The sequence below is a fragment of the Centroberyx affinis genome, unplaced genomic scaffold (assembly GCF_046629955.1).
Source record: "Centroberyx affinis isolate AG114_WGS23_722 - 3 ecotype Tasmania unplaced genomic scaffold, CSIRO-AGI_Caff_v1 ptg001948l_1, whole genome shotgun sequence".
Classification (NCBI taxonomy): Eukaryota; Metazoa; Chordata; class Actinopteri; order Beryciformes; family Berycidae; genus Centroberyx; species Centroberyx affinis.
This window is the reverse complement of record NW_027280305.1, coordinates 46,892-72,287: the sequence shown is the minus strand read 5'-3', so window position 1 is coordinate 72,287 and position 25,396 is coordinate 46,892. Positions and strand designations below refer to the sequence as shown.

The 25,396-nt window shown below is 43.1% G+C and overlaps 1 protein-coding gene across 1 annotated transcript; it reads left to right on the top strand.

The window, feature by feature from the left end:
* Window positions 1-309: 309 nt before the first annotated feature.
* On the top strand, window positions 310-24,810 carry LOC139653676 (calmodulin-regulated spectrin-associated protein 1-B-like). Its single transcript, XM_071530596.1, has 19 exons — window positions 310-484; window positions 9,949-10,211; window positions 13,755-13,916; window positions 14,012-14,092; window positions 14,609-14,641; window positions 16,134-16,275; window positions 16,479-16,618; window positions 16,725-16,821; window positions 16,968-17,094; window positions 18,141-18,229; window positions 18,594-18,678; window positions 18,835-21,307; window positions 21,471-21,607; window positions 21,740-21,948; window positions 22,232-22,294; window positions 22,685-22,772; window positions 22,895-23,019; window positions 23,482-23,600; window positions 23,822-24,810. The coding sequence occupies exons 1-19, from the start codon at window positions 310-312 to the stop codon at window positions 24,110-24,112; spliced, it is 4,899 nt and encodes a 1,632-aa protein (XP_071386697.1). The 3' UTR covers window positions 24,113-24,810.
* The last annotated feature ends 586 nt before the right edge of the window (window positions 24,811-25,396 follow it).

The following is a 25,396-nucleotide window of genomic DNA, read 5'->3' as shown; positions in this document are numbered from 1 at the left end:
GTGTTTGGTTTGGGTGAAAACTTGCATGCACTTGGGCGTCGATGGCACATGATTGAAACCCACTGACCTAGAGCCATCACCGTTAGACCACAGACAGTTAATGTCAGTTGCCTATCTCCTGTTTGCCATATCATCAGAGTAGGTGGGCGTGCCATTAATGAGCTGAGTGTTTGGCCCGTTTGGCCAGGCCGTGGCTGGTGGCAAGATCGATGATGTAATGCAGTCGGCTGTCGGTATGGCATGTTATGAGACGATGCCTTGTTGTTAATGTGTGCTTGCATGCAATAACATTTCTGTTTTTGGTGTAGGATGGATATGGACGGGTGTGCTGGCAGGGACAGCACCTGGAGGAGAGCGGATTCAGCGGCAGGTGATGCGGGAGGCGGCATGGAGGTTCAGATTGTTCCACTGGAACTCTACGATTCTGCAAGAGCCAAAATAGATGCAAATTTCCGCTGGTTGTTTGCCAAAGCTTACGGTATAGGTAAGCCTTTCTCTTTGTTTCTCTCATGCTATTGAATTGAGAGATTGGATGATATGTTTTTTATCCCATGATGGTTATAGTATGGTGTTTCTTTATGCTTTCGAGAATGGCAAACATCTAGTCTACATGAGCTGATGTTGCTGAGACTGTAGGATTTTTATAGGTCCTTATTGAACTGTGCATGTCTGAATTGCTGGTGCTAGTAACCTTTATAGGCTAGCTAAGAAGCCCAGGAGTGGCCCTCTTGTAGGGCAGAGATGTATTTCATGGTAATATATTGGCAACTGTGCATGATATGCGATTGTGTGCACTCTAGATGTGCACTCTAGTTGCACACCTACTATGCAACTAGAGTGCACTCTAGATGTACACTCTAGTTGCATAGTAGGTGTGCAAATAGATATAAACTATGTATATATAGATCCAGAGTCCTTTTCTGAAATGTGGTGAATGATACAAATCCTTTATAAAGTTGATAACATATCTGCATATTGACAAAGATATGCCCATTAGATAGCTATCCATATCCTTGTCAAATGTTTCTTACCAACAATAAAGGCTTAAGCTACATCACATGCCAAACACTCACTAGGCAATATTTTGATATCTCATCCCGTTTTGTCCTGAAGGAAAACTTGATTAAGGAATAGAACTTATCAAAGGCCTAATTCAACTAAATATATCTTACTCATGGTCATGAGTGAAGGGATAGCTGTTAGCTGTTCATTAATCACTCTGTGATTGAAGCTACCGAGTTAATAGTGTTGCATCAGTCATGAGCAACTTGTTTTTTTAATGTGAGTAGCAGCCTTCACTCACCCCATCCAAGTGAGTGGTCCAGAACTAGGATCTCACAAGGAGAAAGATCAGAATAATATTCCAATGTGAGGACAATTTGTCAGTTTCTTCTTGGATTAAGGGTCAGGTTGTGTGGTTAGAATTACGGGTTGGGAGCAAAACATTGAGTTGTTCAGGGTCAAGGCATGAAAGTCTGTGTAAGTAAAGTAATACAAACAAGTGTGTGGTGCACCTCACTCAGCTGATGAAAGGGCATTAGAGTGCTAGAAGGAGGGATAGTTGAGCAGTAGCCCAACCGAGGTTGAGGTAATATTGTTATTATGTTAGAAAGGCCAGTAATTAACCTACATAAAACAACTCTTCACTGCATTTGGCGAGGCTAGCCAGAGCGATCAGGCTGGTTACTTCAGTATGCATACAGGGCGTTGGGCATTTGTGCCAGACAGTTGAGTTAATCTCTCAACATGCAGTACATCTGAGATTATCACATAGTGGGTTGAAGTAGTTATGATGTGAGTGGAGATTACTCCTAGCCAGCGAAGTAGCATGTCTAGATCATCTTAATGACTGCACACAAACATACATACATACACATGATAAAATACAAACACATACCCATCTTTCGAGGACTGTGAGCCCAAAGAGAGCATTATTCCTAGATCTCTGGATTAGCTAGTTCTGCAGCATAGGATTGTGTTGCATCCAGTCAGTGTATGACCAGGCTAATATGTATATGCTGTAGAGTGTCTGGTTGGTTGTTATGGATAAGTTGTAATGGAAGACTTTAGGAAAGACCCGACAGGATGTCTTTGGCCTCAGACCTGACAGATGGCTTGGCCAGTGTTCCCTCTGTGTTTATTCAACAGTGCGCTACCACAACAAGAAAATGACCACCACTGTTCAAGAAAATGTGAAATTAAAATTACTCTAAAACACAAAGAAATGTAGGCTGCTCCTTATGTTTAGTTAATTGTTTATTGTGATAATGTACCCAAAGCATCAGGTGGTTAGAAATGCAACCTGCATCACAGCCTGACTGGGCCCAAAGCAATGACAGCTGTAGAGCCAAAAATGCAGTCAATGAGTCAGACCCAACTCTCACTTTGATCCACTGTGTTCATCTGTAAAAGCGGGCTTGTGACCAGAGGGTCGCTGGTTTGAATCTCTCTCTACGAGCTGATAATATCTCTGTGGGGAAAATGTAATATGTGACACTCTCTCCTCCCTCAACTCTCCCTTGAGCAAGGCAAAACATCAATCCCACTAATGTCTCCAGTGGAGTAACTCAGTGACCGACAGTAGGAGACTCTGGTTGTAGCTGCCATGTGTGAATGTGTCTGAATGTTTGAGTGTGAAACAGGGCGGTGCTGAAAAAAACGTGTGTGTGCTCAGCAATCATTTCCTGGATATATAAAGGTAAAAAAAAAATTCATTATGATCTGAGCATAGACGAGAGATGATTACCCAGCAATATTGTTTGGTGCTCATGAGTTGGAAAAGACTCTCTCTGCCTTCAAGGACTCTATTAGAGGCAAACATGCGACTACACTAACTTCTCTACCAGTGTTGTCGCATGTTTTTGCCGTACATTTTAATTGATAGTGGTGTCCTTGTTGTTGTTGTTGTTGTTGTTGCATTACTGTTTTTATTGTTGTTTTCTCTGTTGCTGTCTGCAGACTGCTAGCCTTATCATGCCTTCCTGTTGTTGTTGTTGTTGTTGTTATTATTATATGATGACTTTATTTTATTATTTTTTTCCTCCCCTGAAATGTTGACTGCATGTTAAGTAATCAATGAAAATAGCTTTGCTGGTAAAGGACAGAGGCCTCATAAAATTACTTTTAAATTGTACTTATTTTGACACAGATCATTTTAAACTTTCATTTTTTGTCAAAACTGCATTCAGTTAATAAATAATATATTTATAGTATATAATCCAATGATAATTAGCTGTCCAAACTTATGGCATGACAGCTAACTGTTAACTAGAGCTACATTGCATTATTACTATTATTATTTTAATAAAGTGTTGGATGTTAGATTAGAATAGACCGTTTTCAATGGAAGACACTCTGATAATTTTGTTCCAAAATTATGTTGAAAATATATCACATCACGGTGTAATTGGTTTTAGAAAAAAAAAAATATCTTCATGTATCATTATACAGTCAAAAACGACAAATACTGCAATATGATATTTTGGCTATATATCCCATTCTCACCGAGTAGTATAACTGTAATTGTGTTGACAACCTTCCCGACAACTGACAGATTTAACACTGATGATCAGACTCTTCAACAACTTTGTTATCTGGTTGATCAGTTTGCTATTAGGAAATGATGATAATAACACGAGAACACAGCAGCAGTCCAGACCTTCGTGTTTGTGAGTGAAGGCTTAGGCTAAACTCTCATGCTTAGCTTTTACACTGCTGCGTGAGCTCTGACGAGATCTACTAAAACATTAAAAAGACTTGCCTTCCATCGCTAGGCTGTAAGCAAATGTCTGGAAGGTCCTCCATGAATGTGGGTTTTTGTGTCACTCACTCACTGAATGCTCTCTGGAGAGTGTGAGTAAGAGGTCAGCTGTGCCGTCCATGACAAGCCCACTAGTCTCTCTGACTTTATCATCAGTGTGATGATGAGGCATTCCTGAAGGGGACAGAGACACGGTCATTCAGTGGGGGGAAACTCTCCTCTTTGTCTTCATGTCAGTTTTCATGAGCCAGACGAATCCTTCCCTGCAGTTAACCCCTACTTAGCGGCGGATGATTCAGTGCCAAGCCTCGACCCTGAAACGGGTTGAACTGGCACTTGTTCAGGATTCAGCTCTTATCTTATTGGGCCTGATGATGGCTTGTAATAGCCTTGGTGTTGTGCATTATATTGTTTGTTAACTGATGTCATAGCTAAGGCTTGTAATGTGTTAAGATCTGAGGGGCATGGCAGCTAATCGTGGGAGGATGGCATGAAAATGAAAATGCTTGAACGCCATATTTTACTGACACTTTTTGCTCCTGATGATGCATGAACACATATTCAGAGACACACCTTATGTCTAGGTTATTCAAGCTAGGACATTCCCACACAACCAGTATTGCACAGTACCAGCATATTTGACATTTGCTCAAAATTAGGGATGGGTATCGTTAGGATTTTATCGATACTACTACTCTTATCGATACTCTTATCGGTTCTTTTTTATTACTAAATAATTGCTTTTTAAAAAATATATTATTTAAAAAAAAGAATAAATTCAGAACAGGATTAGATACCGGGTTTCGGTACCCATCCCTACTCAAAATGGTTGTCACTTATTTCCCAGCCTGCATTAGATGTTGGAAAAGCCTTAGCTGTATCTTGCTGGTTAAAGCTTTCCCTTTCTGTTACCCAACACTGCTTTGTTCCAGGGCAGAGATCAGATCCCCATAATAAACATCACACCATCACCTTTCCCCCTCAAGCTTCCTGCTGCCCTTAATCTGATTGGCTTCTCCTGACGTCACGGTGCCAGGGACACTAAGCAGGGGGCATTACGTCAAGAGACAGACTATGAGACTAACAGACAGGCGTTGCTTTACTAGCTAACTCACTCATAACTCATCGGCCCAGAACGGACAGTACCAGTGTGATATGATATGACGATTATCATTTAACAATGTCATACAACAAACAGAACAATACAGACGTGTTGGTACACATGGTTTCTGTCCCAAAGCCAAACCCAGAGAACTAAGGCTGTGATGTCATCAAGAGATAAACCTCGTGCCCAGATAGGTAAGCGGTCAAGGCCGCCGCCTCTGGAACCAAACACATCCCCCCTGCTGATGTCCCACCAGAACTTTCTCTGCTGTACCTCCCCCACTCTGCCTCCATCTATGCTTTCTAACTGTCTGAATGAATTAAAGAATTGCTAAAGGTAGCCGGCCCTAGGTGTAACTGTAAGTGCATCCAGGGCGTAACACATGGGCATCAGGAGCCAAATTCAGGTCAGTCAGTCGATCATTTCGGGTCAGTCATCAGACACTTAACCCCTATATATCAGTGCATTATCAAATTGATTTGCAGTACTTGAGAAGATAATTGGATTTTTTTTGTGTCTTCTTAGGATTATTGAGTAGTACCTAATTTAGATAAATTAGATACTACTAGTAGCAGTTCAATAACTTTGAACATATAACAGAGTTCTGAATTTTCACGCAACCTTAGTGTAATTTTTGTTAAACTCCCACAATCCTTCCTTGTATTCAACAAGATCATCTGCATCTGATTGGCGATCTCCCCCTGCTGCACACCCACCCCCACCCCCATTCATGTGCATACCTTGCCTTCTCCCAGATTTGCCACTGCTGGGAGTGGTCAGTGTTTGTGGTCAGGTTTAACAGTGTGATCAGCCAATCGCCGATCCAATCACCGATTGAAATGATGCATTTTCTGGGTTACAGTACCTCCTCACTGCTAGTGCCTGACAGTTGTTGAGTTGTCCCTCAGTAGTTTGTTCTGAGGTAACACTAAACCGCGCTCTCTCATCTCATATTGAGTGATGCTCGGTCACCCGGTCTGTCCTTCTTGACAATACATTGAGTTAATATTGTGGTTATTCTGATTATTCTGGTAGCAGTATCTAGATGAAACTGTCCAAAATCTTAAGAATATCTTTTGTTGGATTTTTGGATTACTGCTAATAGTTTGTTGCCCTGCGCTGATGCATTTCAGGGATTACTATCCATTTTTTTTTAAATTGAAAATTTCTGACATTTGTCATTCTGTAGTTCAAAATGATAGATAATTCCATTTTCAAATATGTGAGCATTTGGTAGGCAAAAGTTAATAAATTAAATGTTTTTCCAAAATGACTTGTACTTAATAATGTACAATAATTTTGTGTGTCACTGTTTTGAAATGGTGGTTTCATTTTGGAATAAAAGTCGTCATGTTGCTATTTGTTTCCTGTGATGTAAGCCCTGGTCTTTGACATACAGTGGGGAGATCAGAAGAGTCAAACCACTCTTATGGGATTAGAGTGCATTCCCACCAACACAGTGCTGCTAGTTGAACGGTGTTGTCTGTCTGTACTGGTGTGAGAGTCACTACTGCAAGTCACATGTTTAAGTGTTTAATGGGATTGGAACCTGAAGACTTCTTTCTTTCTTCAAGTCATGAGGGTTTCATTGATGGCCTTTGGAGAATCATCATCATCTTTTTGAAAACATTTTCTCTTATGCCATTACTAGAAACTAGGGCCATTCGATTTTTCTAGATTTGAATTCAAACAAATTTCTTCCTATAGACAGAATTCATTCTAATATTTTTTAATTTGCATGAAGTTAACATTCTCTATACACAACACTGTATTATAGAGAAGTGTTAATATGACAAGCTCTTTCAGGATATATCAACAACCTATATCAGCGTGATTATTTCACAGTTTAGATGCCTCTACCAACCTACATGCTTTCCCAAATGATGAGTTTTAGAGTTACTGTTTAATGTTAGTACAGGAACACACAAAGATTTGAAAAGAGGAGACCACAAGTAATATTTTAGGAACATGAAATATATATGCACCAAAAGCCCTAACCTTAAGCCTAACCAAAAGCTGATTTGGCAAGTGTGTAGGCCACACACTAAAGGCACCTAAATTGTGAAATACTTTTGCTTTTGGTTTTTGATGATATAACATTATTTTCTGTAATGTAGCTATATGACCTGTCTGTGTTCCTTTCCACAGCTTCCTGTTTGCAATCATAAATATTTAGAAACATGACTAGACAAGTCTACTTAGAATAACACTAGTATCATATTTAATTGTTTTATCAATCAGTGTGATAGTTGGATAATCTTGAAGCTGCAACATGGTCAAAAAATAAATCCATTACCTATTTTATTCAGCAATATACAATGACAGATCATGTGTTGTTCTGTGGAATGTAAACAATAATTGGAGACACTTGTCAGAACTGCAGACTTCCTCAAGATACTGTTAGCAACTATGTGACCCTGACTTTCTGAAAAAGAATCCCTTTAGTTTGCTCTCCAGTGCCATAACCCTTACTATCATTACTCCACAAAAAGAGCATTAAGATAAACCACTACATCTATAGCAAGTATCGATACATATGTACAAATGCATGTATGAAAATGTTAATGTCTTTGCTCTGAGTTCTGGTTCAGTAGTGCGGCTAGTGGGTACATGGTCTTAGAGTTTATATTTACCCAACATAATGGCTTTTGATTCTCCATTAAGCTTGCTTATTTGAGAGAATAGTCATGCCTTTCTCCTGCAGAGCCCAGTGTCTGGATGCACTGCCTCGACTGTCAGTGTGATCTCTGCAGATCAGTCTGACCTTGCGTCTGAAAGAATAGGAACAAAGGCTTTCCCTGACAGACACACACACACACACACACACAGTCAGACACAGACACACACACAGGCTAGGCTATAACACTGGGATCAGGTGGATATTAAATATCTGAGTATTAGCACCCAGGATTAGAGAGTACCCCCCCCTCCCCCACCGCACACACACACACACACACACACTCATACACTCCTCCTGATCTCAAGGGCCTGCCGCCTGGCCATGAAACGATCCAGTGAGCAGGGCTTTGGCTTGGAGAGCGGACGGGATGGTGATGGTGACCCAGCCCCCGCTTCAGGCCATGCTGGCACTCCTCATCTTCATCTCCAGGGTAACCAGGGTGGGGTGAGGGGGCCGGGGGAGGAGGGGGCAGCCGGGGACAGCAAGGCTTTCCCTGCTGGTGGAGGAAGCAGCAGCGTGACGAGGTGTGTGTGAGGGACGCTGGGGGAGGATTTGCAAGAGCCTGGCAAGGCTTTGTTAGGGGAAACATGACGGAATGAGAAATAGGGAGAGACAGTGAGAGGTTTTTCACATGATGACGGATTCTCAGTCTGCAGGCCTAGATAGCAGCACTATACAACAACAGAGAGGAAATAGTGCCAAATAAGCCATCTGTTATGAAGGGCAGGGCGGGGGTCTTCACTGGTGGTCAGTGAGCTGTAGTTTTAATCTGAGCCTCCTGTGGACTGTGTCCAAGTTGTCTTATTCGTCTGAGTCTGAGGTTTTCCTGCGAGGGTCGGCCCACTTTGGCTCTTCATCTCTGTCAGCATGGCTTCTGATGCCAAGCAAATGAGAACAGATACCATTGTTGACTCTGCTTCCACCCTTTCATGGCTGATGAACACTGATGCAAGTATCATCCTGTCTATTTCCAGTATGGAGGGATGCTTGCTAGCCCATCCTAAAATCAGGAGTCACATAGGATTTTTTTTTTCTTAACCAAGAAATACTGCTGTTTGGTCATATTCATCCCATGCAGTTTAGAAGTAATCCTGCACATCATCTTAATTCCATTTCCTAAGCCGTTTTTCATTTTGTCCTCATTGATGCTTAAACACGCTAATTGCTTCCTCACAGGTTGAAAATACAACAGTCTCCCTGTTTACTCCTGCACAAACCCAACACAGAGAGCGCTTGAAGCTAAATGTCATGAGCGTTCTGGGGCTTAACTCTGGATTAACATGACCGGGGTATAATTAGAACCTCTGTCACCCTAGGGGGTAAAAATAGCAGTCCCGAGTCTTAGTTTATGAGCAGGGAAACACCAGGCTGGCTGGGGACAACGGCATCACCTTAACCACTAAATCCTACCAGCTCGTGGATTTAAAGCCTCTGGACCACCTATGGCCCTTTAGGGTTGGCTGGCTGGCATGCTGTTTACCCATTGCCTCAACCCCCCCCCAACTCGCCCCGCCTCCCTCCCCTCCACTTAGACAGTCTAATACCCTGACAGCTAGTGTCTGCTACTTACGTAACAGGCTAGGAATTGCTGGACATGTGTCTGTACATGCTTATAAAAAATTTTTGGTGGTGATGTGTAGCATTGGCTTGATACAGCTACGGTGTTGGAGGTAAAATCTCCTTGTAAATTAATTGGCTGACCTTGTATGTCTCATCAAGTAGGCATACCTAGATTAAGCAGGTGTAACAAAAGTAGCCTAAAAGCAGATTGATGTTTATTTTTTTTTATTTTGGCCTTTTAGCGTGCCAAAAAGAACATGAAAGTGCTCAAACAGAAGTGGCAGACAGTCTTTTCCTCAATCACTTGTTTTTATGAATGTTGAAGTGGTTCAAGATGTACCCAGTGTAATAAAGTCACATCACTCATACACTCATATTTCTGTGAGAGCTTTGCCCCTCTGTAAGCATTTGTTTCACTCTGTGGAGGATCAAACTAGTTTTTAATCATCACATGTGTGCACTTTGAAGACTTGCACACACTGGCACACATAGTAGCAAAAACAAAGAAAGAGAGGAGATCATAATGTAAAAAGCTGATATCCTCTCCCCTAACACTCTCATAGGTTCTTCCATTTCCATGTGGATTCAGCAACATCTGATTTAAAAACCATGGCATTTCCCCACAAATTAAGAATAACATTCCTGTTCTTATAATACTTCTAGGATAGATAATAGAAATGTTAGTACCCCAGACTTTCCCCAGACTTGACTGTTACCTAGAAAGCACAGCCCTGCAGCCCTATTTAAATTAAACATTAAAGAAACTGGATAAATTTGGGTCTGTCTTTACATGAGACAAAATCCACACGCTAATGTTTGTCACCGTTACCATCTTTTTTCCAGACCACATCCCTGAGGACCTGCGGGACCCCTTCTACACCGACCAGTATGAGCAGGAGCACATCAAGCCACCTATCATCCGCTTGCTGCTGTCTGGGGAACTCTACTGCCGGGTGTGTGGACTGATCCTGAAGGCCGAGCAGGCTGCCTCGCTCCAGAGCCACCAGTCTGTTATCCAGGCCCTGTCCAGGAAAGGCATCTATGTCCTGGAGAGTGACAGCACACCTGTCTCTGACCGGGACCTTAGCTCTGCTCCCATCAAGATGGTAGGTAGCAAAGCCTTATGTCTGTTTAAGGTCCAACATTGAGGGACCTGAAACCATTTAAGCCTCTAATGATTCAGATTTTACTGTTGCCTGGTATTGTGCTGCCTCTTGAACATTCTCTAGGGAAGCATTGGGCTCTTTTGCTCTCTAGAGTAGTGGGTACAGTGTGGATGGAGAGGGGTTGATGATGATTGGGTTGGGATTGTGTGTGTTTGCTTGGTCTTTTCTCGGGCCAGTCCTTTTATTCTACTGATGCTCTACATTAGGGCTGAACAATTAATCGAAATTTTATCGAAATCGCAATATGGCCTACTGCAATTTTCAAATCGCAGGAGGCGAAATGTGTGTCAAAATACCATTTTAAATTAAATATTGTCGTGCTGCAGAGATGTCCTGGCCTACACATCATATTCTACAGACTTAAGAAAACTTTGTTTGGTACAGATCCCTGCAAAAATCACACCATAATCATTTTAATACGTTTTTCAATGAAAATTAGAATAATGATGTAAAAATGATCATTCCCTCTAATATCGCAAATCATATCGCAATTGCAATATCAGTCAAAGTAATCGCAATTAGATATTTTTTCAAAATCGTTCAGCCCTACTCTACATAGCAGCACTGTAAATCTGCCCGGCCTGAGTCCCAGCATTGTTAGGGTTGTTTTTCGTCTGTCAGCAGTAGGTTGGGAAGTAGTAGGGAGACCATCTGTTAAAACTCTGACCACTCTGTCCCACAGCCAATTTCATAGCTCACACTAGGTTATCAGCGAATTGTTCAGTGCATTGCTAACCTAGTCTAATGTAACCTTGCATATTTGGCCAGTGTGTATAAGTGTGCAAGGTGATACATTTCTGAAGCTTCTGTATTTCAGGATTCTTGTGTAATAATTATTGATATATTATGAATTCACAGAGCGGCACCTTGCTAGCCAGTGTCACTGCTCTGAGGACAACCTCAAATGCAAACTGAACAAACAAACATCTGTGGTTATGATTTGATTAAAATATAAGCCTACATATCTCTAGACTAGATAGATAGACAAACACTCATCAACAAACCAAAATCATTTTGCCAAGAGCTCAGCGTAGATTTGGCAACTTAGTACGTAAGATTCTGTGAATTTGTAAAAGCTGTAAACTTAAAAGATGATTGCTGCCTGTTTGTGTGCTTAAAGCCCCGATTAAAATAGATGCTGAATTTGACAGTGAGTCACACGCGCTGTCACACTCTCCCCATGTCTTCCATAGATCAATTCATGATATTCCCACTTTTGTTCTGAGGTTTTGAAATGCCATTGTGTTTTGCTTTCTGGATGCTTTCTGGTTGAACTTTGAACCTGCTTTGCTAACAGTGTCTAGTTGTACCTAAGACATTAACTGAAAAAAATCAGCCTTGATTGTAGGTTCAGGAATTTTAAGGCTGTTTCACTTTTTTCTATAAATTTTTACAAGTTTAGGTATATCCTTTGCAGTAATATAGCATAACAGGTGCTAACCTGGTGAATTGGCAACCTGCCACCTGCTAATAGAATAAATACTGCACCAGTCAACATAAGACTGCTTTGCTAGTTCTGTGTAACTAAAATATTCATAATGCAAAATGAATGAAGGGGCTGGCATTTTGCCTTTAACGTGAACCAGCCTTAGAGGGTATTATCTGTATTCCTTGGGGGTGAAAGCAGAAAAAGCAACTAGCTGGCCCATAAGCTGCTGTTTATGCTGTGTTTGTGGGACAGGAAGTGTTGACATGACATGAATGTATTTTGGTTGCTCTTGGCTGCCCAGATCAATATTTTCCTCAAGTGGGCAGGAGTCACCCAAAGTAGGCTAGTTAAATAGTTAAATAGGCTCCTAATTGGAATATTTCACAGAAATGCGTGCATTTGTTTGAGAAAGAGTTGTTGACATTCTTGTGATGTGTACCATGTTGTTACAGTTAAAACGCCTAAGAAACAGTATTGTGTTTCGCAGTTGTTGTCAATGAGAAGACATCTAAGTGCCACGCTTCCAGGAAAACACACACACACACACACACTCACACATACACTCACAAACTGTGAGTCAGATCAACACGATCAGCCCATCAGGTGCCTTAACATGTTTACAGACATTCACAAATCTACTCCCTTCATTTGTTCTCAGTTCTATTCCTTTGGTTTTATACAATTATAGATCAAAGACCATTTTCCGTTGAAACTGTTTGCAGTATATCCAGCCTAAGCTTACCCCATTCTCTGAGATCCCTGCCCTTAATCTGACATCGGAACTCCCCATTTCTCTCCATGTTCATCTGTGTGCAGTCACAGACAGAGCTTATCAAATTATAATTTTTTTAGCAAATTGTGGAAATTAACGTGGCTTGAATTGTACCATCACAGCGTGCTATAGGCTATTTAATGTGGAAAATGTGTTTAAAATATGCGTCGCTACTTAAAGTAAAAAAAATGCCAAAGGTATCAGAACTATTAATGAATCATGACACAGATGGGTCCAAAGGCTATAACCACAAAATCCCCACAGGTCCTTGAAAGTTTGTAAATTTGAGAAAAAAAAAATCAAGGCCTTGAAAGTTTTTGAAAAAAGACATAAATATTGAATTTATATATTTTGTGCAAGAATAGAAATTGAAGTTCGTTCGAATTTTTTTTTACTTTACGTTAGTAAATAGGCTATGTTCCGCTGTCTGCATGTGTGTCTCCCGCCGTCTGTGTGTCCTTGTTTCACGCGCCACCTGCCTCGAGAAAGTGCGACGGGCACGTGCGTGCATGAGTGATTGAAGTCGAATATTCTCAGTGTTGTAACAGTAATTAACCTTGATCCGTGTCTCAAACTATGCCATGTTGGGTCCTTGAATTTGAGGGAATTGGGCCTGGAAAGTACTTGAAAAGTCCTTGAATTTGATGTTTAAGAAGGTGTGGGAAGCCTGTAACCAGGCTTTTTATCGGGCTATTATAAGCACTTGTAAATAAAATAATGACACACAAAGAATCATAACAAAATTGTATAGGCAATGGGTTTGACTTTTGTATTTTCTTTAGGCATCATAAGTAAGTCAAACTACTTCTCTCCAAAGAGCAATGCTGCAATTTGTAAAGGATTATTATTATTTAATATGTGTGGTGAGTTTGTGTTAACGTCTACCTGCAAAAAGAGGACAACAACACATGGAACATAAAAAATAGCTGTCAGGGTGATAATGTTGGTGTGGTGAATCTTCATATACATAATCTTCAATACCAAGGTATGATGGTAATGTTGTTATGGTCGTACCTCTACTGTACACAACCACTTTCATTCGCTTCTGGATTCAAACTGATGCCTCTCAAGAATATGAGGTTTCAGACATGACTTTTTGGCGTGCTTTCTCATGTGTCCAAACTGACCTCAAATGAACTGTGCCTTCTGGCTTGAAAAAAAATATTTCACTACTCCTACAACATTACATTACATTACTTTTTCTCTCCTACAACACTCCTACTACCATAAAATCAACTAATATCCTGTTCTCTTTGCCTCTGTATTTTATGTGTTTTTCCAGAGCTCCCACATCCCCCTGATTGATGCCCTGATGATGGCCTACACAGTGGAGATGATCAGCATAGAGAGGGTAGTGGCCAGTGTCAAGCGCTTCTCCAACTTCAGTGCCTCCAAGGAGCTGCCGTTTGACCTGGAAGATGCAGTGGTCTTTTGGATCAACAAGGTGAGAAGCGTGTGTGTGTGTGTGTGTGTTTGCGTTTGTTTGTGTTTGTATTTGCACATTCTTTCATCTGTGCTCACTTGTCGTTATGGCGACAGGTGAACATGAAGATGAGGGAGATCACAGATAAAGAGCTGAAAATGAAGCAACATCTGCTGGATTCACCCAGTCACCAGAAGGTAACACCCTATCTCTTTCTGTATTTATGCCCTTCTCCATCTTGTGCTCTCTCACTCTCTCTCGCTCTCTCTCTCTCTCTCTCTCTCTCTCTGAAAAAAATCTCCTTTCTTTTAAATGCAATGTCTTTTTCACAAAACTGTTGTTCTATTTGTTCTTTGGGCTTTGGGCTCTTCCCTCACTATTCTGGCAGAGGGTTGCATGGGCATATTAGATTGTCCGGTGAAACAATGTCACGGCTTAAAGTCTAATTCTACTGATAGAGCTCTCCATTAGAATATGCATGTAAGCCTGTTATCTCTTTTCCTGCATTGGCCTGTTTTGTAAATCTAAAAATTGCTTGGTTTGTTCAGCCTAACCCTTTCCAACTGTCTTTGAGATCAGATCTGTCTCCATGGTAACAGATGCTGAGGGGACAATCTGATTCCCTGTCACTGTATCCGACCTTTGACTTGTCTGCTGCTCTTCCTGTTTGTGTCTCCCCCAAAATTCCTTCCCTCCTGCCTCTTGGATACTAGTCTCCCTCCAAATGGTACTGGAAGCTTGTACCTGTAAGTGCAACAGCTAGCCTCTCCAATCTCCTGTGTGAGTGTGTGTGTGTGTTTGAGATGTATAAATTAATGTCGGATGGGGTAGCACAATGGAGATTATATTAAGTACTTTATATGCTGCTAGATTAGACTATAATTATTAAGTACTTTATATACTGTAAAATCAATACCTATAGCTAAAACAATAATAAACGAAAGCTAATAAGATAAACAACAAAAATGCCAGGCATTAATTAAAACCAATTTTATAGAAGAGAAATAGGGTACATAAATAAACTAAGTAAAAACAAACAATATAAAACCCTGTCTGTAAAAATGTGTTTGAAGACGTTATGTGAAAGATGATACAGTGCCCCTTGGTGGCAAAGGAAGACACAACATGCACACCAACCTCTTCCCTTGCTTATTTGCTTTTACCTTGCATGAAGTCCTTTAACAAGTCCTCTCTTGTCCCTTCATTTCTCAGCTGAGTTTTGAAATGGACTCCCACCCCCACCACCACCACCACCACCACCACCATCCCCTTTCTATGCTCTCTTTTTGTTGGTGTGCATTTCCCCTCAGCTGCGGCAAGCAGCAACCATCAGACGCTTAATGGCTGCCTTGTTTTTCTGACTCATTGTCTCCATAAAGCAACCAGTGTGGAGCCCAGTGTCTGCATGGCTCAAGTGCATTATAATACTTCCAGTCATCTGTCCTGACTTGTCTTACTTAGTCATTCACTCCCTCCCAATCATTACTGTCTTTCTTCCCCCACCAGCCTGATATAATGCATGCTCTGGCCCATTGCTTATTGGAGCCTGTGGAGTTCTCTCGTGTGGTAATGTACACTCCATAAACCCTTATCTTAATTCATCCTGTCCCTTAAGTGTTTTTCCCTTTTTTCTGTCATTCAGCACTTCCACTTCCAGCTGCTAAACATACCTCAGTCTTGGTGTAATCTCTGTACCTGAAAAGTGATGGCATTAACATAGATTTAGTGTATCTCCTAGCTCAGTGTCACTGATTTGCTGCTGTTCAGGAATATGTGTTGTTGTATTTGTTGCAGTAGTTGTGAATGATCCTCCCTGGCATGCCAATCCTTTTGTGTGAAGAGACACCAGCACTCTAAATGTAACACATAACAGGTTGATGGTTCTGGGATGCACAAGGTGCCCTTCAGAAGGCTCCAACTGCCCTGATCTGATCCCAGCTAAATAAAGGCCAGTCAAATCTGCTGTGTCACTGCTAACAAGAACTGGATGCCAAGGGCAGATACCCACTCACTATACATCTGTATTTGTACTATGTGCACGTGTGTTCGAGAGAGACAGAGTGACAAAAAGGAAACTGAATATAGAAAGCAGATTTCTACATCAGAAATGATTGATCTTAAGTATGTGAGAAATGTGTATGCTGTGTGACTTGTTATCATGTAACTGTGTGTTGAGTCTGGATAAATGCTTTCTGTCTGCCTAGCTTAATTAAACTCTGACGCACTCTGGCTGTGTAGGTGCGTTACCGCAGAGATCACCTGTCAGGTCGGACGCTTCAGCACTTCCCCCTGCTGGACGACCTGATGAAGGACGTGTGTGACGGCACTGCTCTGCTGGCTGTGATCCACTTCTACTGCCCGGAACTCATGAAACTAGAGGGTAGGGTAACACCAGACCACTAGGTCCAGCACTAGACTGGACTGAGAGATAGGTTAAGAAGGTGCAGCTGGTTTTTACACCAGGTGATGATCTAAGGAGGAAATGAATTAGCTATAGGTTTAAAAAGCTTTAATTGTGATGCTGTTTAACTGTATTACAATATATTAGCCTCATTGTAGCATTGACTGTCCTGTTTTGTGCAGATATCTGTCTGAAGGAGGTTCCCTCCATAGCAGACAGCGTGTACAACATCCAGCTGCTGAGGGAGTTCTCCAATGAACACCTGAACAAAAGCTTCTATCTGAGGCCTGAGGACATGCTGTACTCTCCGCCAGTACTCAAGGTGAGCCCAAAAACACTTCACAGACTAAATAAGAAACAGACTCCAGTGTTTATTGTCCTGTGTCCTGCCATTGACCTTGAACATGTTTATGGTGTCTTTATACCAGAATAATGTGATGGTCTTCGTTGCTGAGCTCTTCTGGTGGTTTGAGATTGTGAAGCCAGAATTTGTACAGCCCAGGGACCTTCAAGAAATCAAAGATGGTACAATAAATGCTCTACTTTTGTTGGTTTTTTTGTCTTTTAATGAGATCCTAGCAGTTCTTATATCAGTAGTGATACAAAGAGACAGCCTACTGCGTTAAAGGCTTTGATGTAATAGTTGACACCCTCTTCCACCATTCTCGCAGTGAGATTGCTGCTGCAGCCTAAGAGTTCTCGACCCCACGTCCCCATCTCCAACGCCACCAAACGTAGTTTCCTGACCTCATCAAGCTCTGCTGACGTCTTGACAACGCCCACAAGTCCAGACCCCAGGTATTATACATACACCTCTTTAACTGACTACATCTACAACTACAACTATCTGCTTCTACATTATGTTGAATGCTGCACTTGGATCAAAATGAATGTGGCCTAAAGCTACAATTTGTAAAGTGTCAGGAAATCACCTCTTCTTGAGTAAATCATTGCTAACGATGTTTGAGTAAATCATTGCTAACTATTGTAGTGTTTTCTAGTCAAATGATGCATAAAAATATCCAAAGTTCATGCTTCAATAGTTTAATGATAACAGCAATTCATGGGCTCTAAACAGCACTGTTAAATATAAGTTGTGCAGTTGTGATTACGTCCATCACTCTGGGAAACAGATGTGTGAGCTTCAAGATCCTGTTTTGGTGTCTGACCTAGACACCGGGGCCTGTATCTGTATCTATAAAGCCTCTCAGAAAGAAGATTTTGTCTCACCTACAAGAAAATTCTGAAAGTGATGCAAATGTATTCCTTGTAGAGGGAAGACTGAGACTTATGCATAAATGTTTTTAAGTCTTGAGAATACATTCAACTCCTAAATTATTTAAGACGGCTCCCCCATCTCAGGAGATGTCAGCAGGTGGTTGCATTACTCAGACAGGGGATTATTTTGTGGCACTTTCCCCACAAAATAATACACATACGTATATATTTATTTTGCTTTATGACGACACAGAGGTCATGAAACGATTTGTTGTTAATTTTTAAATGATTTCGCGAGACAGCATCAAATAAGCTGCCGAATTTGACTCTCATTGCAAAGATGATATATTGTTATACTGCCTTTTATAGTGACTGGTAAAATTAATTAAAGTTAACCAGGACTACTTTGGTTTGAGACCAAATTTAGACAACTTTCTGAGATGTTGTATAGCCTACATACAGGCCCTAGATTTTGAATGTACAGTAGCAGGACAACATGTTTTTTTTAGAAGGGCTTAATTTATGGAGGCCATTCAGTAAGTAATAACATTTTACAAACATCGCAGTGGCTAAAATCAAACCAGCTTTAACTGTTAAACTCAAAACTGTATGCCTCTCCCTCACAGTAACAAACTGAGCCCATCATCAAGCCCCTCTCGCTCCTTACTGCCCCTGAGACAGAGACAACAGCAGATGCATGAGGACGGCTCTTCAGGTAATATCAGACACATTTACTCACTTAGGTTGAATTAAATCTATGTTGAATTCGTCTAGGTGACATTACTGCAGAGATTTGACAGCTTGGAGTTTTATAATAGGTGCTAAATCCTTGCTTTGTGGACTTGGCTCCACTCTGAACTCTGAAATGTAGCCATACAGTGCAAAGTGACAGTTGAAAACACATCAACAGCCAATCACCCACTCAGCAGTGCAGAAAACACACTGGAGGTTGTCCTTGGAACAGGAGAAGGTGGAGCTATACCAGACTCTTCAAACTAATGTTGTTAAAATCATCCAAAATCAATATTACATATTTGGGATGTCCAGTTTCCAATACCAATCATATATCCTTTGTACAGGGCTGAGAAATAGGTCCAACTCTCTAACACCTGTGGATGGGCAGCCTCAGGCCTCAATACTGGCCTGGCCAGAGAGGAGGCAAAGGTGAGCAATTTGATTACAACCTTCACCATTACTGTACTCACTATAGCTAACACATTTTGTGTAGTGGTAGTAACTATACCAGATAATCTCTTGTTTTTACCGTGTTCTCGTACTTATATCTTGTTCACCCTCCCTCTTCCCCACTCCCCTACCCAGGCCTTTATCCCAGCCAGTGCCCTATGCCCTGCATTTTACTCTGGAGGATGATGGGGACAGTGTCAGCCTTGCTCGCTCCATCAGCAAAGACAGCTTGGCCTCAAACATCTTGAGCATCACCCCCAAACACATGCTGGGGACAGGTCCCCAGCTGCCTCCACGCAGGCTCAATGGTCAGGGCCTGCTGGGTCATATTCGCATAGAGGATGAGGAAGAAGAGGTGGAGGAGGAAGAGCTGGTTGCTATTATCCACCCTGCTGCATTTCCTCGACGTCGATTTGAGAGTGACATGGAGCAGGATGAGCTGGAGATCCAGAATGGGACCCCCACCTCTAGGGTTTCTAATGCTCCCTGCTTCGACCTTTGCCCTGCTCCCTGTGTTCCAGACCCCCAGGCAGACAGCTACTACCTGGAGCCACTGATGCCTGCCGTCCCCAAGCCAGCCAAAGAGAAGAGCATCAGCCTGAACAAGGAAGAGGAGAGTGGTGAGAGTCGCTCGAGAGCAGCAGTAGCTGCCAGGAAAGCAAACATCAATATCCCTAGCACCACCCAGAGGAAAAACCCTGTGGCTGAATCAAACAACCTCAAAAGTACCTTTACCCCCATACCTGTGGTAGAATCAGCCACTAGCCCTCTCAGGCCACCCACGGATGGGGCAGTAGGCACCTCTCAGTCTGGTAGAGAACAGTCCCAAGGCTTTTTCCTTCATCTGTCAGGAGAGCCAGAGGAGCAGGTCCAGACAACCATCACTGGACAGGTCCGCCACAGTCCCTTTTCCGTCGCCTGGGAGGTGGGCCGTGACTCGGACTCAGACATTGCAGACCTTGAGGAAGATGAAGAAGAGGAGGAGCAGATGGAGTTGGCTAAGGAGGTGCAGAAGAGAATGAGGGGGAAGTGCCTGGAGGAGGGAGAGGTGTCTGATTTTGGGGAAGGAGAGGGTGAGTCAGCCAAGTTGAGAGAGGACTTGAAGGTGAGTGAGCGGGATGATAAGGAAGGTGGTAGCGGACGCTCTAGCCCATGCCTCAGTACCATATCCTGGGCCAGCAGCTGCAGCGCCTCGGGCAGCAACAGTGTCAGGATGACCAGCTTCGCAGAGCGCAAGCTCCACAAGATTGGCTTCCGTGACGGGTTCTCAAGCACTAGCAGCTCCCAGAAGACCACGCCTGATGGCTCTGAGATCGCCCCCTACCCTCTGGGAGGCCCCTGGCGACTGAGGAGTGATGGCAGCTCTTGCTGGCTAGGGAAGGAGCCTAGTTCTGTGTTGGGGAAGGATGGGGTGTTGGGGAAGGATGGGGTGGTGGGTCCCCCAGTAGTGCCCTCAGAGCTGGTACAACTTCATATGCAGCTAGAAGAGCAGAGGCGTGCCATTGAGCATCAGAAGAAGAAGATGGAGACCCTGTCAGCACGACAGCGACTAAAGCTAGGGAAAGCCGCCTTCCTGAACATAGTGAAAAAGGGGGGAGGGAGGAGTGACACCCTGCCTCAACCCCTGAAACACCCCCAGGAAACCTCAGACCTGACAGCTGCTGACAGGAGCAAAGCGAAGACCCATGCCTGCAAAGATGACTCCTGTCTTGAAGCCCTGAGGGTCCAGGGGAGGGCAGGACAGACAGAGGGAAGACAGATGGACAGAGACAATAGGTTGAACAGCAGTACCCTATCCCACGATGATGGGGCTGAACCGGACTTGAGTGAGTGCAGCCGTTCCATAGACCTACTCAATGAAGCCATTAGCTCCATCCAGCAGCAGATGATACATCTCTCCTTACAGCAGGACCTGCTGATGAAGCAGAGTGTGGTCTCACCTCCAGCATCCCTAGAATTAGTCTCTACCACAGCCCCCATCACAACACAAACATCATCCACCACCTCTGACTCCAGAACTGCTGCTGCGGTTCACTTTGTAGATATCAGTGGCAGCAATTCTGCCCCTGCTCGCCGTCCTCCTAAACTTAGCTCCAGCCAGCGCAACCCTCGGACCAAAACCTTAGAGCTAAAACAGAGTAAAGAGAACAGCAGGATGGTGTCTGTCAGGCCTAACACTCAGCTCCCGGACTCCAGGCTCTCCCCCAGAGGAAGTACTGGTGGGGACCAGGAGGGAGGGGTGTCTGTGGAGTGCTCCAAGTTAGAGAGAAGCTGCCTGAGAAACACCACCTTCAGAGTCCATGATGACCCCAACCAACGCAGCCCCAGAGCGGTACCAGGACACCCTCCAGACCAGCCCCTACCTCAGGACCCACCAGTCATCTCCAGAACCTCCATTTCTCCCTCAGAGGCTGCAGATGCGGATGGAAACGAACTTGGCAGCTTAGGGGTGGAGGCTTTGGACGGAGATGAGAGTACCAGGGTCAAGGGTCTACTGATTGAGGTCGACTTATCAGATCTCAAGGATCCACTGGAGGATGGCAGAGCAGACATTAGAGACAGTTCAGCAGACAGCGAGCAGAAGAATGTATTGGGCTTCTTCTTTAAGGTACGATTCAGTGCGAGTGTGTTCATGTGTGCTTGTGTGTGTAATTTGTGATGTGTGCATAGCTCATCAACAGTCTCATCTGAGAAGTGGGATTATTAATGAGGTTTCACTGAAATATGCAGCCCAGCTGCATGAAAGATAATCACTGTTTTCTGTCTTCCAGGATGATGAGAAGGCGGAGGATGAAATGGCGAAGCGTCGTGCTGCCTTCCTCCTCAAACAGCAGCGCAAAGCTGAAGAGGCCAGAGTACGCAAACAACAGCAGGAAGTCGAGAGCGAGCTCAAGCGTGATGAGACCAGGTGCATACACACACACACACACACACACACACACACACAGGTGTGTGTGAGTGTGTATGTGCATACTTGTGTGGGTAGTTATTGTCTCACTCTGAAATTCCACCTGTCTTACTCTTCCTACTTTCCTCCCAGGCGTAAGGCAGAAGAGGATCGTGTGCGTAAGGAGGAGGAGAAGGCTCGACGGGAGCTAATTAAGCAGGAGTACCTGCAGAGGAAGCAGCAAGAACTGCTGGAAGAACAGGGTCTGGTCAAACCCCGCCCCAGGACTAAATCCCGCAAGAGCAGGCCCAAGTCACTGCACCGTGAAGAGTCCAACAGCCTCTCCAAAGGATCCAACACACGTAAGAGCAGGCTCACACTGAAGTCTGAAACAGCGCTCTACTTAACCTTTACTACCACAAGTGTATTTTTGTCTGTAGTACTCCATGTAGCCCTTGTGTGTGTCTAACATTAACAAATACTGTTTGTTGTCTGTTTAGTATAGTGGGTTTGTCTATTTGTCTTAGTATTCTCTGATAGGCTGTTGTGTGTGTGTGTACATGTGTGTGTTTTCAGTTAGGTTTGTCTGTGTGCATTTATTGTGTGTTTATCCATGCCCTGAGTGTATATATGTGTGTTGTGCAGGTCATTCTCTGAAGGTGTCCATGTTGGTCAAAGCCCAGGGCTCAGCAGCAGGCTGCAGGGGAGGTGAACCATCTAACCTGCTCTGCATGATGTGATCATAACACTTCTAGCATATGCATCCCATAATTCTGCCTTTTGTGACAGTCCCTTGGGACTTTAGTGATCTTTCTATTGTTTTTGGACTAGCCTGTTCTCAGCCTCTGTATGATCTCAGTTTGTTTGTTGTCTTGCCTTGTATGCTCTTTGTCTCTCATTTCAATCACAGGGAGCACACCGATCATTTGGCCTATCTAAATTAAAGACTGTTAGCATTAGAGTAACATTAGAGGGCCAATGTGTGTCACTGCCTGTCACTTGGGAAAGCATGGAAATGGAACTGATGTGGGATGGGAAAAAGAGTTTCATTATAGATTTAATAAACAAACTAAATCTTGCTGTCTCTGTGACTTTCAGCCGATCTGAGCTGTAGCCATCGAGGATCCACTCTCTCTTTGGCTACTGAGGCAGACAGTGTCACCTCCGGTGGGGCAGAGTCACAGAGGTGAGAACTGCTATGTTGTGTCTGTATGTGTGTGTGTGTGTGTGTGTGTGAAAGGGAGAGGCGATACTCTGTTCTTGTCTCGGTTATTCACACAGTACTTCACTAACAAGTGTGTCTGGCAGGGCTGGATCTGTGTGCTCGGTGGAGTCGTTCCCTATGCTGAGCAGGGCGTCCAGCAGGAACATGGAGAGGGACTGGGAGAACGGCTCCACAGCCTCTTCCATCACTTCAGCTGCAGAGTACAATGGTGAGCAGAAACACAGATGCAAAATACCAGCTGTGTAACACGCTAATATCTGTAGTGTTTATTTTTATTGCCATCATCACACATAACAAGCATTTACCACTAACCTATCACTAAACTTAGCACCACATCCCATCTGAGCTACAGCACAGCTTGAGGTCCTCAGACAGGGCCTTTCAAGCCATTGCAATGTCAAGGCAAAAGATCAAAAGTGTTTGGGACTTGGTCACCTACTTTACACATTCATACAGACTTTTGTACTTGACTTTTGTACTTTACTGTCTTTACTCTTTACTTTGCTTGTTTTATTCTGTAATCCTGTTTTTAATGTCTGAAATTTAAAAAAAAATGTTACTCTTATCAGTTTTTATTTAAAAGGTTATCTCTTGCACTTTGCAACTCTGTTTTGAATAGTGCCGTAGAAATAAAGTTTATGACTAATACGCTATCCTTTGTTTGTAACAGGCCCTAAGCTCTTCAAGGAGCCAAGCTCCAAGTCCAACAAGCCGATCATCATCAATGCCATTGCCCACTGCTGCCTGGCTGGCAAGGTTAATGAGACCCAGAAGAATGTTATCCTGGAGGTCAGTGTGATTCATTGAAACCAATTTATTGATTGTGAGCTTGTGTCAATAGGTAGAGGATGACTAAGACTATTCTGAATTAATGACCGTCAGTGAACTTTGTGTCGGTGCCAGGTAAAAGTAGGTTTGGTTCTTGAGCTTATTACTCATGCTGCTGCTTTTCTGAGCCACCTTTTTCCATATCCAGTGATTACCTTTTGTTTCTATTTCACTGGTGACAGGAGCTGGACAAATGTGAGTCTAACCACCTTATGATCCTCTTCCGTGATGGTGGCTGTCAGTTCCGCGGCATTTACTCATACTCGCCAGACACTGAGGAGATCATCAAGTTCACAGGCACTGGCCCACGCACCATCAGCGGGAAGATGATTGACAAGCTCTACAAATACAGCTGCGACCGCAAGCAGTTCAACATCATCCCAGCCAAGACTGTGTCAGTCTGCATGGATGCCCTGACCATCCATAACTACCTCTGGCAGATCAAGAGGCCAGGCAGCTCAAGGAAGAAGTGAGAAAGAGGAGGAGAAGAGAGAGTGGACTCGTTAGCGACAGTTGCTATTCTGCTACTACTGTTGGGCAGGACCCAATAATCTCGGAGATGATTGACATGTCATCATGTGACTGACATATCATTAGTCAGTGGGTTTAGCCTGCTGGTGCGTGGGAGAGTGGTCTAACACTGTGTAGATGTACTCTAGTGGTCTGATAGGTGGAGATGTCAGACTTCATCACAGTGAGAGAATATAATTGAAACACCTGCCAACTGAATGCACTCAAATGGTCAAGTATTTTCCTTTTCTTTCGGTTATTTATTTAGCATTTCATTCTGCATGTCACACTTTTATGTTTTAAATTTTAGGTATACATCCTACATGAATTAGTGTGGCACTAAATACCCTCCTATAATGGACTCCTGGATTCCTATGTAGTAGGGAAGGGGAGATGGACTCAGTCAAATACTACTGAAGCTACTTACAGTATAGACTACTGAAACAAGTGCAACTACAGACAGGCATTAGTGAACATTGACTTGATATTTACTAAAAGATGGTTTGCTATTTCAGCCTGGCAAAAATACCCTGCTGCTGTGACTCCTCCAGGCTCTTCACATAGAGGCTCTGCTTATTCACCAGTAACTACTACTGGTCATCACTCTAGTGCTTTTATGAATAGGGAGCCTTGAACAAACTTTTTTCTTTATTGAAGTACGGCACGGATGGTAATGTTAAGTCTTGTTTTCTCTTTAGTGTGTTTGTGCAGACGTGTGTGAGTGTGTGTTTTTGTGTTGGAAGTGGGGGGTGGGGGGTGGGGGCTGTGTGCACCACTTGTGCAACTTGCTCTGAATGTGTTTACTCTCTGGATTATGCTTTAAATCTTTTGTCATGCAACGGAATAACGGAGCAAAGCACCACCACTATTTCTTTAGTTTGGGAGCAGTGTGTTGCTATCATGGTGGAAGAGAGGTCTTATAAATAATGTAGTGTTTTTACAGCAGGGAAAATGGTACTAGTATTTATTCCAAACAACAGCAAGCGCTTCGAGGCTCAGTGCATTATACCGTATCAATAGTGCATTATATATTAACTTCAATATGTATATCCCACCACCCAAATGAGCCCTCTGAGATCTCAAAGTGGCTCATACTGCTGAACCAAAATGAACTGAGCTATGCAGCGCTGCATTGGCCTCGCTGGAACTGCACTGAGGAGAACAATGTGAGGAGGAGTAACCTTGTGCTACAGTACAAGGTAGAAGTGGCCCTCTAGTGTGAATAAGTGCTGCTGTAGCCACCGAGA